The sequence below is a fragment of the Desmodus rotundus genome, chromosome 10 (assembly GCF_022682495.2).
Source record: "Desmodus rotundus isolate HL8 chromosome 10, HLdesRot8A.1, whole genome shotgun sequence".
NCBI classification, from domain to species: Eukaryota; Metazoa; Chordata; class Mammalia; order Chiroptera; family Phyllostomidae; genus Desmodus; species Desmodus rotundus.
Window position 1 is genome coordinate 82,848,472 of NC_071396.1, and position 14,992 is coordinate 82,863,463.

The following is a 14,992-nucleotide window of genomic DNA, read 5'->3' on the forward strand; positions in this document are numbered from 1 at the left end:
TACACCTATCAAGACGTTTTTTCCACTGCTCAACACAGTTTTGAACTCGTCGATTTTGATGCCTTTTAGTCTTCTGCCATTTTTTGTTTCACCTCTTCCACATCAGGAAAGCGTTTCCCTTTGAGGACTTTTTTCATGTGGGGAAACAAAAAAAAAAGTTACTCGGGGCAAGATCAGGTGAATAGGGAAGGTAGGGTACGGGGATCATGCCATTTTTGGTCAAAAATTTCTGAACACTCTGCGTGGTGTACGCAGGTGAGGTGGTAAATCACCCATCAAGAAATGGGCAATTGCATAGAAAGAGTCTTCAAAAAAATTCACTGAAACAGAAGGCAGCCTCTCACAACAACGCCAGCTGGTACACTGTACAGATGGATTTCTAGAACACTCACCTACTGGGGGAAGCCTGTACTATAAGGGACCCACCCTCAAGAAGATAATTCTGATTTTTTGGGGGTGCCACCTTGTGTATGCCTAAAATCTAAGAGCACCATACAGAAGTAGTTACTGGAGTATAAAGAGCAAGGACACAGTTATTATTCAGAGCATAAATTTGAAAAATCAGGCTAATACATACTTAAAAATTATAAAATAATGTTTGTCCATGCTAATCTGTTAATTTTCTGCTACCCTTTGTAAAAGCATATTTCAATATCTTATATTCAATGTAAATACAATAAATATAAAATGAGTCATTTTGATTAAATAGATGACATATTTGAAAGAAAACTATTACCTTTTTTTATTATAAAACAGATATATCATGGGACGTAATGATGGTGGTTTGCTAATTATTGATTCAAAAACAGCTCAAATCAAATTTGCCAAAAACATTGATCGGGATTCTACCTTCATTGTTAACAAAACAATCACAGCTGAGATTCTGGCCATTGATGGTAAGAAAAACTATTTCAATCATATTTAAAGAAATGTTATCCCAATTGCATTTGTTTATGAATAGATGATTATGATTATTTAATAAATCACCTTTATCACTGGATACAAGATATTAGGGCCTTGGGTCTCAAGTCTGAGGCAGCTGAATCTAGAAGACATCTGGATTCCAACATCTACATTCCAACATTTCAGTGGAGTTTGCAGTACCAGTGAATTCTGTGTCCCATCCTGTGGTCTGTTTGTTGTGGTTGGGACCACAGGAACCTATAGACCCACCAGAACTTCTGGGTTTGGGAAGGATGGGTAAATATTGGTACTGAAAGCCTATCAGGGAAGCTCCACTCAAATGTGAGGTGCCTTTGTGAGTTACTTATAAAATGAGTTGTTTATAGACACCTCATGTGCTTATATTATTAAACAACAAAATCTTCTGGGATGTTTTAAAAACATTATTCATAAAGTGTACGTGTTTCCCCAAGTATAAAATTAATTTGTGTTCAAGGCAATAAGCACACATAAAAATAAAAGAATAAACACCAAAAGTCACATCAACTGGGAAAACAGCAAAAAGCATGAAGGGAAAATACAGAAAATGACTCAATCCCACCACTGAGAGATTTAATTTTATTGTTTTTGCTTGTCAACATATTTAAATTTTTCTTCAATAAGCTTTTATATCTTGACAACAGAAATAAATCATCTCTTATTCCAAATACTTTGGCTCAAGTTTTAGAAGAAAAAATCTTTCACATAGTGCTAGGGTCATGAAGTGGGATACATTGGAGAAAACGTATTTTTATGTCAATTTCATTTGTGGTGAGTGCATCCATCACTTGACAGGCCTTCGTCCCAAGTATATTAAATTAATAGCCGAGGCTATAAATTAGAGATGTTGGCCAAGTTAATGAATTTAAATTTGCTTTTTACAAGATGTAAAGAATGTAGGACACTTTCACTTGTGAGAATAACAAATATAATCTCTTATGAGGAGACACACTAACTTGGCTATGTGAAAGAGGAATTTAAGAGGTTAATTTTTTTGGACAACTTTTTCTGTTTATCTTCTTAACCATAAAATGTCATTCATACAGAGAACACAGGTAAAACATCTACCGGCACCATCCATGTGAAAGTACCTGGTTTTAATGAAAATTGTCCAAAAACTGTCCTTGAGAAGGAAACAATTTGCAGCTCATCGCCTTCCGTGATTGTGTCTGCTCGAGTGCAGGACAGTAGTAAATACTCCGGCCCCTACACATTTGCAGTGGAGGATCAGTCCCTGAAATTGCCAGTTTTGTGGAGCATCACAACTCTCAATGGTGAGTAACAAAGTTACATCCATAAATGAAAGTTGCTGCTTCTTTGTATTTTCAGAAGGATAAGGGCTTGTGTGGGAGCAAGTTCTTTCCAAGAGCAACTGAAAAAATTCTCTGCAATGAAGATGTGCTCCTAGCCTCATGAATTCCTTCTCTTGTCAGAAGAGGAAAGAAATGATATGATATAATGTTAGCACCATTTCATATGTGCTGTTTGTCATGTGGTCTCCAAATTGTTTTTATTTTTTATGTTATTTCTATCTCCAGAGCACACCAAAATAACTTGAAGTCAGGCATCTGTTTTATTGCAGAGCTCTTTAGATTTCTAAATACATAAGCTTTTCTTAACTGGGCAGGCTGTGACCGGACAGAAAGTATGAGAAGTGTCAGCCTGTTCAAAGCTCATAGGAAATGCTACGGAGTGTGTCCCCAGTCACAAATCTTTAGCACATGGGGAACAGAAATCTGTAAACCCATGGGGCTGTGGGAAAGAGCTAATCCATCCTTCCTTTTCTCTTAGCCTTTATCATGCTAATTTTACATTTCCTGTCTTTTCCAAGGATCTCATAGAAACAGCCAGTAGAATTAATAAGACTCCCGTCCCTTTCTAAATTTTATGGTGACCATCAGGCCACCTCAAATCCCTTGCAAATGAACTCACTTTGTTCTAACTCTTCTCTGAACCAATCTGGCTTGCTTTTATAAATGTGCTCTGTGGAGTCCTAGCCACAGGTGTCAATCATTGCTAGTGCCACGAAGGGATCATGTTGTCCATGGCCTTGTTTCCTGGGGCCTTACTGATCCTGGTGTAAGGTTTTAGCTCCCAGTTATGCATGTAGCATTTAGCTCCAAGTTTTACCAGACACATAGCCAATGAACAGGCTGCAAAATAAATACCAGAGAGAGACAGGACCTGGTACGAGACACACCTGCTCAGGTGAGGCTGCGCCAGGCAACTGTGGTGGGATCGGGTAGACCAGGCGTAATGGTAAAGGGCTTGGCGGAGTCCAGACTGATTCAACACTAGGCTGCACACCCGAAACTAATACAAATTAATATGAAATGTAAACTAACTAGCTAAATGAGACTAATTCAAGCAACAGAGCCCTGCAGCTTACCAAGAGCTGCTGCTGGAGCCCACTCAGAAAGGGACAACACAGCAATGGAGAATGGAGAGCAGTCAATGCTCGTGAGTCAGAGAGACAGCAGGCCTGTACCACAGGGAATCCAGTACAACCAGCCTTAGGCTCATGGGATCAGGACTGACGGGAACAGTGGAGGTAGTAGTATCAGCCAAAGCAGAACTTCAGTTTTACTAAGTCAGGCACAAAAATATGGAGTTAGGCAGAAGGGATACATTCAGAGGGCCACACAAGAGCCAAGGGTTTGGGACAGACATACAGGAGAGTAGATATGCCCCAGGAAAGAACATCAAGGATTTAAACGATGTCTGCCCCCCTCCCACCACCCACCTCCCCACTTTGTAGGAAAATTCAGGGCAGGACTGAGTCTTCATGAGAGAGAATAATGGGCCCATCTGGGACAAGGAGGAAATACAGCCCAATTTACCCAACTAAACCCCTTAAAGCCCTCATAACCGCTCAAATCTCACCCTACTATTAGCCTCACTATTTGTGACAGCGATGTCTATGGCAACTCTGGTTCTGCTAACAAAAATAAGTAGTTTTAAGAGCAAAGGACACCTTATCCTACTGTTGATTTGTGCAATTGTTTCTCTACAGCTACCTCTGCGCTCCTAACAGCTCAGCGCCAGGTATCCCCTGGAGTGTACAGATTCTCCTTCATAATTTCAGACAGAGAAGACAGGCAGTGTGAGACTCCAGAGAGTCTGACTCTGGAGGTCTGTCAGTGCGACAACAGAGACCTCTGTACAGCCACGAGCACTGGGCCCAGGTATAAAGACGAGCCGTCATCTTGGAGTCTGGGGCCTGCTGCCATTGGCCTGATATTCCTTGGTCTTTTGCTACTGCTGTGTGAGTATGCCAAAGCTTCATTCTTTTTTTTCACAGGGTGTCAGCATCTGCAGAGGCCTTCACGCTACACAGGTGATGCGCTCTGCAATGCAGAAGAAAGGTCCCCTGATTGTTTTATAGGCAAAGCTGGGGAAAAATGGGATTTTCAGGAAGGATCTTAAATGTTTGAAGTTAACATATCACTTGCCAACAATCTATATTCATGCACAGCAAAGCAGGTCATAAATGATAGTCCACACTTATAGTCATAAGTGTTAGACATTAGCATAAGAAAGAAGCAACTCATAAATGTGAGACATTTAGAAAACAGCACGAGAGAATCAACCAAGAGGGGAAAAATAAAGCATGAACACTATGTACACAATCCAGTAAAATCCATGGTCAAATTAATGACTTTATCCATGAGTGAGACACTTTCTAAAATGTCTTCGCCATATTCAAGTCTCATGAACTTCTAAAGTAAAAAGAGAACTTTGGACAAATGAATTTAGGAAAAACATATAGGTTATCATAGGTTTTGAGCTTTATGATACACGTTAATATATCATAGGCTCTAAGGCATTATTGTTTAATTCAACATTTCCTCAAAATAGCTTACCACCTGAATACATACGTCCTTTAAACTTTCCATACATAATATGATTAATTTTATTGGACACATTCAGGGAAACTACACACATATATTATTTTTAATAAGAGTAAAATATATTTATTCAGTAGAAGGTTTCTAAAAAGTTGCATTTAAATCAAAATCTTGTGAATCAAATCATATTTTCAATTTAAAAGAACTTCTGGTAAACTCTTATATAAACAAGAGAAATCCTTGACAAATCCACAATCACTTCCCTAATTTATTAAAAAACCATAGACTTTTAGAGTTAAAATTATTTTTCATTATGATCAAATCCACTTCAACCCATTAACTTAAATTTTAATTTATGTAATATTTTTAAACCGCTTAGAAGTACAGAAAATTAAATGGCAGGCACAAATATAATCACAACTTAGAATTAACAGATATTAATATTTGCACACATATAACCTTATAACTATCATCACTACCTAGACTTAACAGATACTAATATTTTTGTATTTTATCAAGTCTCCTTTTTTAAAAAAAAAGAAATTGTTATACATACATCTAGTGGCCTACTATATATGCCATATATTCTTCCTCTTTCCCCAAAAGCGTTTACTATTCTGAAGTTATTGTGCAGCATTGAGTTTACTAACTGATATTGACAACCGGAGTTTCGGTTTTTCAATATCATATTAGTTTCAACAAAGATTTTCCAAGTGCATATATGTGAGTCTTTATTCTAGCTCCCAAACGAAATGGTAACTTGATTCTGGTTTCCATGCTGTTCACAGAGTTATGCATGTCTAACTATATGGGGAAAAGTTATGCCATGATAAGAGCTATAATGGAAGGGAATAAATGGAATATTGAATAAGCTTTGCAAAATCTTGAGCCTTGGAAAATGTGTAAGATATAGTAAGTATGAGAAGGAAAGGTGTTTCCAGAGAGTAATGGCGTGAGCCAAAGCCAGAAAACGTTTAGCATGTTTTAGGACCAAACAGCCTCGGGAGGCTAACACATGGGAAATCTGTGGATTGAAGAGGAAACTGAAGAATGCTTTGGGGCTAATTTGAAAGGGCTTCCCAACACATGGTATTTGCACTTTGAGATCTGAGAAAGGGGAGGTGCTAAACATATTTGAATAAAAGGCAAGCATGATCATATTTATATTTTAGAAAGATGACACAGGCAGCAGTGCATACTGTAAATTAGAAAGAAAGGAACAGTCAGGAGTTATTGTAATAGTTCAGAAGAGAGAGAGGCCAACTTTAGAGCCGTGACATGAGACTGGAAAGAGGCATAACGGCACTAACCATTTTTTGTCAGTTAGGTGGAGACTAACAGACAGAGAAAGTGGACAGGAAGTCCAGGTGAACCATTTAATTCAGCTCCTGCTAAAACCATTAAATGGAATTTAGAATATCAGGAAAAGTGCAGATGTGCGAGGTCTCCAGGATGAGTTCGATTTTGAAATGTGAAATCCTGAGGTGTGGCTATGTCCTGCGGGCCACTGAACCTTTGGATTGTGACTCAGGGTGGCAGTCAGAGAAAAATACTGTGTTATTGCCACAATCATACTTGCTTCATGTGATCCTGGAATTTGCAAAGTGCCATGTTTTTAATTTTGCACAGAATAGAACATACATTTTTCAGTCTGTAGAAATACACTCAACACTTGGAAAATTTTTCTATGGATACATATAAAAACCATACATTGCGCATATAGTGATAAGTAAGTTTCCTAAGACTATAATTATAATGTCCATCTAAAACTACTGACCATACAGGTGGACATCACCTTTCAAAACTAATTTGTCAACTCACAATATTCAATCCTTCCTAAACATTTAATAAAGTCATGTAATAGAAAATGGCAATAAACAAAGCTTTTAGAATGATCATTTATATAAACATTATATTAAATTTTGAGAAAATATAGTAATTACATCCAACCTACTTTATTTTATACACTTGGTCTAATTTTACATATACATGACTGAATAATTTGCATAATTGATGTGGCCCATCCAAACAATACCAGCAAATCCTCCTAGAGCTCTCTACTGAATCTTTTACCCATACTAACCCATGTAATCTTTACAACAACTTATGGTTCATTTGTCCAAGGTCCCCTTTTTGTATTAGAATCTCACAAGACTTGAACGTGGCAAAGATATTTTAAAAAGTGTCTCACTCATGGATAAAGTCATTATTTTGACCATGAATATTACTGGAGTGTGTATAGAGTGTTTGTTTATTCTCCCACTCTTTTGATGACTTAATGGAGGCAAGAGATGACATAACTTCCAGCTGGTGACTGGTGGGGACAAAAATTGAAACCTAGAAGTCTGACTCCCGTGGCTGTTCTCCTAGAGAAACACCTCGCTAAGCTGCCTCTGGGTGAACTGAGTTCAAACAGCAGACTCAAGAGGCCTGTACAAGCCAGAGGCAGGAGTGTGGTCCCTGAGAGCCTGCGAAGCACTTCCTTCACTAGCATGAGAATGATGTTCATCTTTACTGCCAAGAGGGGAGGGAGGCACTGAAAGAATGAGAAGCACCTTGGCAGGAAGGCCGCTCCAATCGAGGGGCTGTTAAATGACAATGAGGAGTGCACTGATATTAGATCACCACTCCCCCCTGGGGAGGGAGTTTGCTGGTTTGATTACTGTTTAATAAGGGATCATTAGAGACCAGATTATTAAAACATCATGCCCACGAAAAATCTTGACCATCCAGATGTGTATTCGCTTGACACCATGTACACACAGCCTCAACATGTACAAATAAATGCAATAATAACAAAAATAAATTATGAAAAAGGATGGAGGAACTGAACAGCCTTTATCAGTTGTCAAATAGTACCTATTTTAAGACAATAATATACATATCACAAGAATGATCTGACCTGTCTCCTTCATTTCATAATCATATGAAACACAAGTACTCTTAATTTACCAAGTTTTATTTTATAGAAACTGTGTTTTCTATTAGATTTGCCACATGTATATTAAAGAATATTGCATTTTTTGTGACATTTCTGACAAGTATCACATCTGATCATTTCCAAGTGGTTCAAATGTTTCGATCTGTATCTTCCTTTGCTCTAGTGGCCCCGCTTCTGCTGCTGACCTGTGACTGTGGGACAGGTCCCCTGGGGGGAGCAACAGCTGGATTCATCCCAGTTCCTGACGGTTCAGAAGGAACAATTCATCAGTGGGGAATCGAAGGAGCCCAACCTAAAGACAAGGTGAGTATCCAGTCTGTAAAACATTTAGTTCATTTATATAGAGCAAACTTCCATTTATACTCAGGCAGGAAAAGGGTAGTGGGGTACAAAAAAAGAGACTCCTTGACCCTTCAAGGCCCCTTGTGAGTCAGTGCTGAAATGAACGGGGCCTTTTAAGGTCTTAGTTCTTCAAATGTCAAATCATAAAAATGGTTATTCCTGCAAGTATTTGGGTTTCTTGTAATGTTGTCATTTGCAAAGGGCCACAAAATCTAGTTCATTTTTTAATGTATTTATTTTTTGAATATGGTTTGCAGGAAATCACAAATATTTGTGTGCCATTTGTAAACGCCAATGGAACTGATTTCATGGAAAATTCTGGTAAGTGGACATCAAATTTATTTTTGAAAGTAATAGTGGGTTAAATAAGAAATTTTGAAAAATAATAAGCATTCTAAATTATTTTCTTAATAATTTGCACATATGTGTACATGCTGGGAGATGGTATCATTGAAATGGGGTTTCCATGAAATGGTTTATTATTAGTTTATTAGTCAAGTCCGTGACCTAGCTCGGGCTTCAATAAGCTCTTTGCCCACTGATGCCACCATTTTTAGTATCTGAAGATTTGTTATTCTTTTTTCAAACTTTAGTAAACTGAACTACAGCTCTTAGACAGTCAATTATGAATTTTTTAATTAGAAAAGATATCACACATATAGAAAAATGCAAAGGAAAACAAAACAAACACTACGTACCCACCACCCAACTTTGACTACTGTTAACATTGGTATTATTTGCGGTCAAGGCCTCCTGTGTACATATCCTCAATCCTGTTGCGTCTTCGTCCCCCAGAACTAGCAGTATCCTGATTTGAGTTCAACGACCAATTCTTATTTCAATCATAATGGGACTAGATCATTTATGTTGTCATGTAGGTGAGATTATTTCTTTGGTTTACCAAAGACTATTTTGCTCACAGTATCTCAATGCCCCAACTAAGGCATACACTAGAGAAACAAGTAAGACCTAACGCCTAATATTAAAATTTTTCTTAATTCCATACTTAGCAACAGATTGTTTTTAAATATGCAGCCTGCAAATCTGCATGACATGTCCCCGAAAATGCAACTCTTTTCATCTGTGACCCCAATCCTCACCCATTGTCCCACTATAATTACATAGCAAAAACTATATTCAGAATTCACTAGGAAAAAGGAACTTTCCGTGAAAGTGTAATGTAAAGGTAACTGACAGAATAGTCACAACTCATTGAATTGTCCTTAAGCACCAAGGCATCAAATTAGCTAATGTGCATGTCTCCTCTTTGGTTTTCCTATTGAGCTGACATGACAAACTTAATGACAGTTTTCTTCCCTGAAAACAAACAAGCACTGCATTAGAAGCTTTCCATAACTGTATGGCGAATATTTTGTTTTTATTTTTCCATTTCACGCTATTGTCACTGAAAATCCACTTCCGTTGTATATCTTTCAATTAGTATGTGTTCAGAGCTACTTCATCTGCTGATATCCCCTGCTATGCTCTCATGTCCTCTGTTACTCTCACACAACAGACTGTGGGGTGTTCTTCTCACCTCTAGTCACATAATTGTGTTTTCTCCCCCTGACTTGCTTTACTTGATATCATGGATATCAAAGACCAGTAAAAAGAAAAATCACACCATGAGATGGTACAGAATTTTCTCCCTCTTTTTTAGAAGTTTGTACAAACACATGCACCAGAAGAAGGGTGGTGGAAGAAAATTTGGGAACCGAGCGGACCACCAAGCTTGAAACGGCTACAGTGTGTGGAGCAGATATGGGAGCTGCTGCGGGATTCCGAACCACCACGGGGCTTGGCTTCTGTTCTGCAGAACAGACCGGAACAATGCGGACAAGGCACTCCACAGGGGGCGCCCAGAGGGAATGTGGTGAAGGAGAAATAAACATGAATTTCTTGGAGTCCTACTTTTCTCAGGTAATTTGGTGAAAATCTCTGTGGCTCTGATATCTTATTTACATTACAGATCTTTTTACCTGACTATATTTCAGTTTTGCAGTTCATTGTTTCCACAGCTTGTGAAAATGTAAGAAAAAATAAGGGTTCTTTGCCTTTAGGCAAATACAGGTAATCTCGGATGGCTGCCCAAATTGGGCTACTGATCAAAGGGCTACTGGTCAAAAGGAATAATAGGTAAATAGACACAAAGTGAGAGAATCTATCAAGTGGCACTGTATCCTTCCGACTGGAATAGCAACAGACAGCAAAACCTTTTGCATTTCAAGATCAGCAGCATCCTCCTTAGGAATACAAAGCAGCTTATTTTATATTTCCTATGCCATAAAGGATGTCAGAACACATGTGAATAAATTTGTATGAGAAAGGGTTACAGTATTCTTCACATTTTCAAAGGAGTCCATGTCCAAAAAAAGTTGAAGAACCATTTAATCAATGACCCACAAATAAAAAGGGAGGAAGGAATATGTTCGAAGATCAGATGAGCATGGAACCAAAAAGGGACAGGGGTGTAAGAACAGAGAGGACTGTGGGAGGCAGGTTACTTGCCTCCTGGTTGGTTGTGCTATCATTAGAATAGATCTCACGTATAGATTTGGTATCAGAACTAGTGGTAAGTGCCAGGATCTTGTCCTTGTAGGAGCAGATGAAGGCTAACACTGTGTTTGAGGATAGACTGGCAGGGAGCTTGATTGGGATGAGGGTCCTTGGGAAATTCGAGGTGGTGTGAGCTCTAGTTATAGGACAGGCTCCCACAAGACCTGCAGGGTGTCGGCAAAGTCTCCAGTCTGGGTGAGAGCTACGTCAGACGGTATAGGGTGGGATGCCTCCTCCCTACACCCAAAGACACATGTTAGCACTAGTGCACGTAGGGACCCTTACACTTGGCACAGGGAGTAAACTGCAGGCTTCGTACACAATTTTTTCGTAGGCTTAAGTCCATGGAAGTGCCTTCAGAATCAAGAATTAGACCACAAACCTAGGCCAGAGTCAATTTTGAGGGAATGTCAACCACACTAGTCTCCAAACACCAGATGATTTCTGTAAGAATATTTTTGGTACAAAGAGTATGTCTTTCTGTCTACGGAGTACCTAAATTTCACAATTGTTATCAAACCTTGAGTCCTATGACTGGTATTATATTCTTCAGCTGAGTTCCCTATAAAATTCATTTTTCTACTTTTTTGCACCTTTAGAAAGCATTTGACTGTGCAGAGGAAGAGGATGGCCAGGAAGCAAATGACTGCTTGCTGATCTATGACAACGAAGGACTGGGTGCCCCTAGCTCTCCTGTGGGCTCCCTGGGCTGCTGCAGTTTTATCGTTGATGACCTGGATGAGAGCTTTTTGGATTCGCTGGGCCCGAAATTTAAGCAACTTGCAGAGATAAGCCTCGGGCTTGATGACACAGCCAAACAATCGCAGCCACCCAACAGAAACAGCAGTTCTGGGATTGGGTCCTGTGACCACTCCGTAGAAATCCAGCAGTCAGGAGGTTCTAGGTGCCAGGTTTCACCAGACAGTCAAGGAGCTTCAGCTTTGTCTGCTTCTTGCTCTGCCTTCCAACCAGCCATTCCCATCCCTGACCCTCTGCAGCAGCGTAGCTGTTTGGTGACGGAGACTTACTCAGCTTCTGGCTCCCTCATGCAACCTTCTACTGCAGCCTTTGATCCACTTCTCACACAAAATGTTATAGTGACAGAGAGAGTGATTTGTCCCATTTCCAGTAGTCCCGGCAGCCTTTGTGGTCCAATTGAGCTACAAGGGTCACGAAATGTGATTTGTACAGAAGATCCTTGTTCCCGTCTGATATGACCAGAATGAACAGGAACCACATACTGATTGCTTAAAGATATCTGGGCCAAATAATCCATAGTAGCATAGCAAGTCTCACAGCATTGGTCTAATTTGTCACTTATTTGCTACTCTGATAAAGTGATCATAATTACAGTTTTCTAGTTCATGTCCCCAAAGTGAATATGTTGCCACTCTTAATTCTCAAATACTATTCAAGTGGTATTAAATTTAAATGTTTTTTGAAAAGTCTTAACATATTCAGTACAAAAATGTCCCAGCAATTTTGAAACGTCTACTTTTGCAATGCTAAAGAACAATGTTTATCCCTTTAAAATGCAATGAACTTTTAGTAGATTAAGCACTTGGAGTCAAGAATCCCAGTTCTTGTCTCTTTCACCTTCTATCACTAATAATGATTAAGAGTCCTAGGTGTTTGCGAAAGCGTTTTGAGCTGCTCGAGAAAAAAAAACAGAAAGTAGTCGCAGTTGAACTTTTTCCATCTTCCTGGTGCTGGGAGACCCTACGTCCATCTTTTGCTAAAACTAAGGGCTATTGGTTTATACATTAAACTTGCTACATCTATATGCCTCATATTCTAACAATAGGACAATTTTATCGTAGAACATTTAAGTTTAGTATAGTGTAAATAGTATTTTGTGTTTCTGTAATCATCTTGAAATGATCTAGCCAAAAAAAATGTACTCCTTCCTACATACTTCTCAGTAACAAATCCTATGTTAATAGTTAAAAGTGGTCCTTATTTTTTAAATGTCAATGGGCCAATGTCAACTTACATATGACATGTATGATGTCTATTATGTTAACAATGTTTACAGACTTTGTGGAAATTCGAACCACGGCTTTTCTCATAAGCAGAAGGGGCTTCTGACTAGAATAACACAAGATGAAATTTGTAAATATGTATTATAAACAGAATTTCAGGTCAAATAGGATATGAAAAAGGATTAGCAGGAAGCTCTTTTTTTTTAAAGCCTCCTTCCTTTTAAATTACACAGCTAGAGCAATTTAATTCTTGAGCGTAACATTGTTAGGTTAGTGAAGGTTTAGGATGTATTATTTCGTGCATGTTGCCGTGATGACAATGCAGTTCTTCAAACCATTTCTGGTCCTTCAAGATCTTCAGCCTTTAATCTGCAGAGAGCACCCTATCTGCTTATTGACATGATTGTCTTAGCTGAGTCCTGAAAAGGTCATTGTCCAGCCCTACTATCTCTAATTGCATGTAAAATTCTCCTTCCATTTTTTTTTGCCATATTCAAAACCAATACTTGTTTTTCCAGATGGAATGCAAACTAATAAAGTGCTTGTGTTTTAACCCAGACGGGTACAGTCTTGAGGACACCTTGGGGGAAAGAGACCCCCTAAATTTTCTTACATCTAGGATTCTTCCCTTGCCCAGATGCCTTGACTGCCAGGAAAGCCTGTGCTAGGATAGCCTGAGAAGCGCAGGCAGCCCTTTCCTCCAAGACAAGGCTGCTGCTGATATAAGGCTTTCAGTGCACTTGTCCTGAGGTGAGGGAGACTTGACCCTATGGAGCAGTCTGCTGGGTCCTGGGGAAGCCCCCTTGCTATTACCACTGGGCACCTCTTCTCTGTCTCTTCACAAGACATTTTCTCTAGGATCTAGCACATGCACAGTTGGTCTGTGCCTCTGTTTATACATAAAAGTGAAGTCAATAGTCATAATAACTCTTATTCCAAGTTCAAAAGTGTACTCAGGATCCTCAAAGCATTTTAACTTTGCCTCTTAAAAACCCGGCTTATCAGAAACGGGAATTTTGCTGCATTGTCAGATGGCACAGGAAACCATACCATTGTAACAAAGGTTATACGATGAAATAATTGAAATGAAATGTATTTTGAAATAAAAATAGATCGATTTGGTCTAGGGGGACCTAGAATTAATTTGCCATGTAAAATTAAATTCAAATCAAAATCATGTATGTGTATATTTTCAAAAATAAAAACTGTTGGAAGCAAATAAAAAAATTTAACTGTCTGTTTACTTGTATCATCAATTTTAAGCAGTGTATAGTAAAACTTTAACAGTATAACATTGTTTTAAAATAACTGGTGACAAAGTTAAGAATACTTCCTTAACATTCACTAAAAGATGAACTACTCTTGGTAATTAATTCAAAAATTTGATATAAGAAAGTGGCTTACCTATATGCTTTTATCAGTTATTACATTTTTTCCTAGCTGATATTTATTCTGCATCCTTCCAGGCAGGAAGGAAATACCTGAAGACTCCAGATCTCATCTTCAGGTAGATCTAGACGGTGCTGGATGAGGTCAGGGCAAACTTTTACTAACTGGATGCTTTAACTCGTTTATTTGGTAATTTAGAATCATCTTTCAGGCAAAAGTTTCATCATTCTATGACGACTCAGAGAGAAAAGTTGGAATAAACAAAGGTAAGGTTCCTAGCCTACCGTGATGGAAAAAAATGGACCATGGCTCTGGTGGCAGCCAGTAGCCACAGCAGTGGGTTTGCGCCCCAGTAAAGGCCTGTTATTATGTCTTTTTTAAAGAGATGCCAAAAAGTCAAGTCTCTTCAGAACTTCAGATCTTGCTTTTTACTGACCTTCCTCATTTTTCAATGCAGACTTGGACCTGGGGTATGGGAAGCAGAAACTGGATGAGAGCGGATGTTGAGTGAAGAAAAACAGACGGCTTAACTCGGATGTTGCAACTCAATTCCAGGAAAATGAAAGCCGTGTAGGTAATTTCCAAAAATATCACCAGTTTCTCCTATTTGTAGAAAATTCAAAGAATAAAAATCTTGACTTTGAGAAATCAAGAGTGTAAAAGGAATACATTCAACTGACTAGCTTCAATGCAACTAACAATTTAAAAACAAATAAAAGTTCAGAATCTTTCCTTCTTGTTCTTGGCAATTCAGCATTTTCTCAACTCCTTTACTGGGTGTACAAAGAGTAATTCTGAACCACAGATTACATGGTTTAACACTTGTTCAACAGAGTGTAAGACTGTTTTATGTAGGGGGAATAAGTGGTCAGAAAACAAGACAAACAATCATTTAAATTCCAGGTGACAGAAAGGACACATTTCCCATGACGAATACTGAGATTCCCTCTCCTTTTCCTGACCCAGACTGCACTGGATTCTCTCCATGACAA

General features: G+C 38.7%; 1 protein-coding gene across 2 annotated transcripts in view; it reads left to right on the forward strand.

Annotated features, from left to right (window-relative positions):
* The window catches only part of DSG3 (desmoglein 3), a 29,733-nt gene extending 15,890 nt beyond the window's left edge, over positions 1-13,843 (forward strand). The window contains exons 10-16 of one of the 2 annotated variants that reach the window (XM_045187856.2): positions 757-896; positions 1,989-2,216; positions 3,956-4,207; positions 7,895-8,034; positions 8,331-8,394; positions 9,737-9,993; positions 11,229-13,843. In XM_045187856.2, coding sequence (XP_045043791.2) covers positions 757-896; positions 1,989-2,216; positions 3,956-4,207; positions 7,895-8,034; positions 8,331-8,394; positions 9,737-9,993; positions 11,229-11,846 — 1,699 coding nt within the window. In that variant the 3' untranslated portion in view covers positions 11,847-13,843. Of the gene's footprint in view, positions 1-756; positions 897-1,988; positions 2,217-3,955; positions 4,208-7,894; positions 8,035-8,330; positions 8,395-9,733; positions 9,994-11,228 lie in introns of both variants that reach the window. The other variant, XM_045187855.3, reaches the window with a different exon arrangement.
* Positions 13,844-14,992: the final 1,149 nt, after the last annotated feature.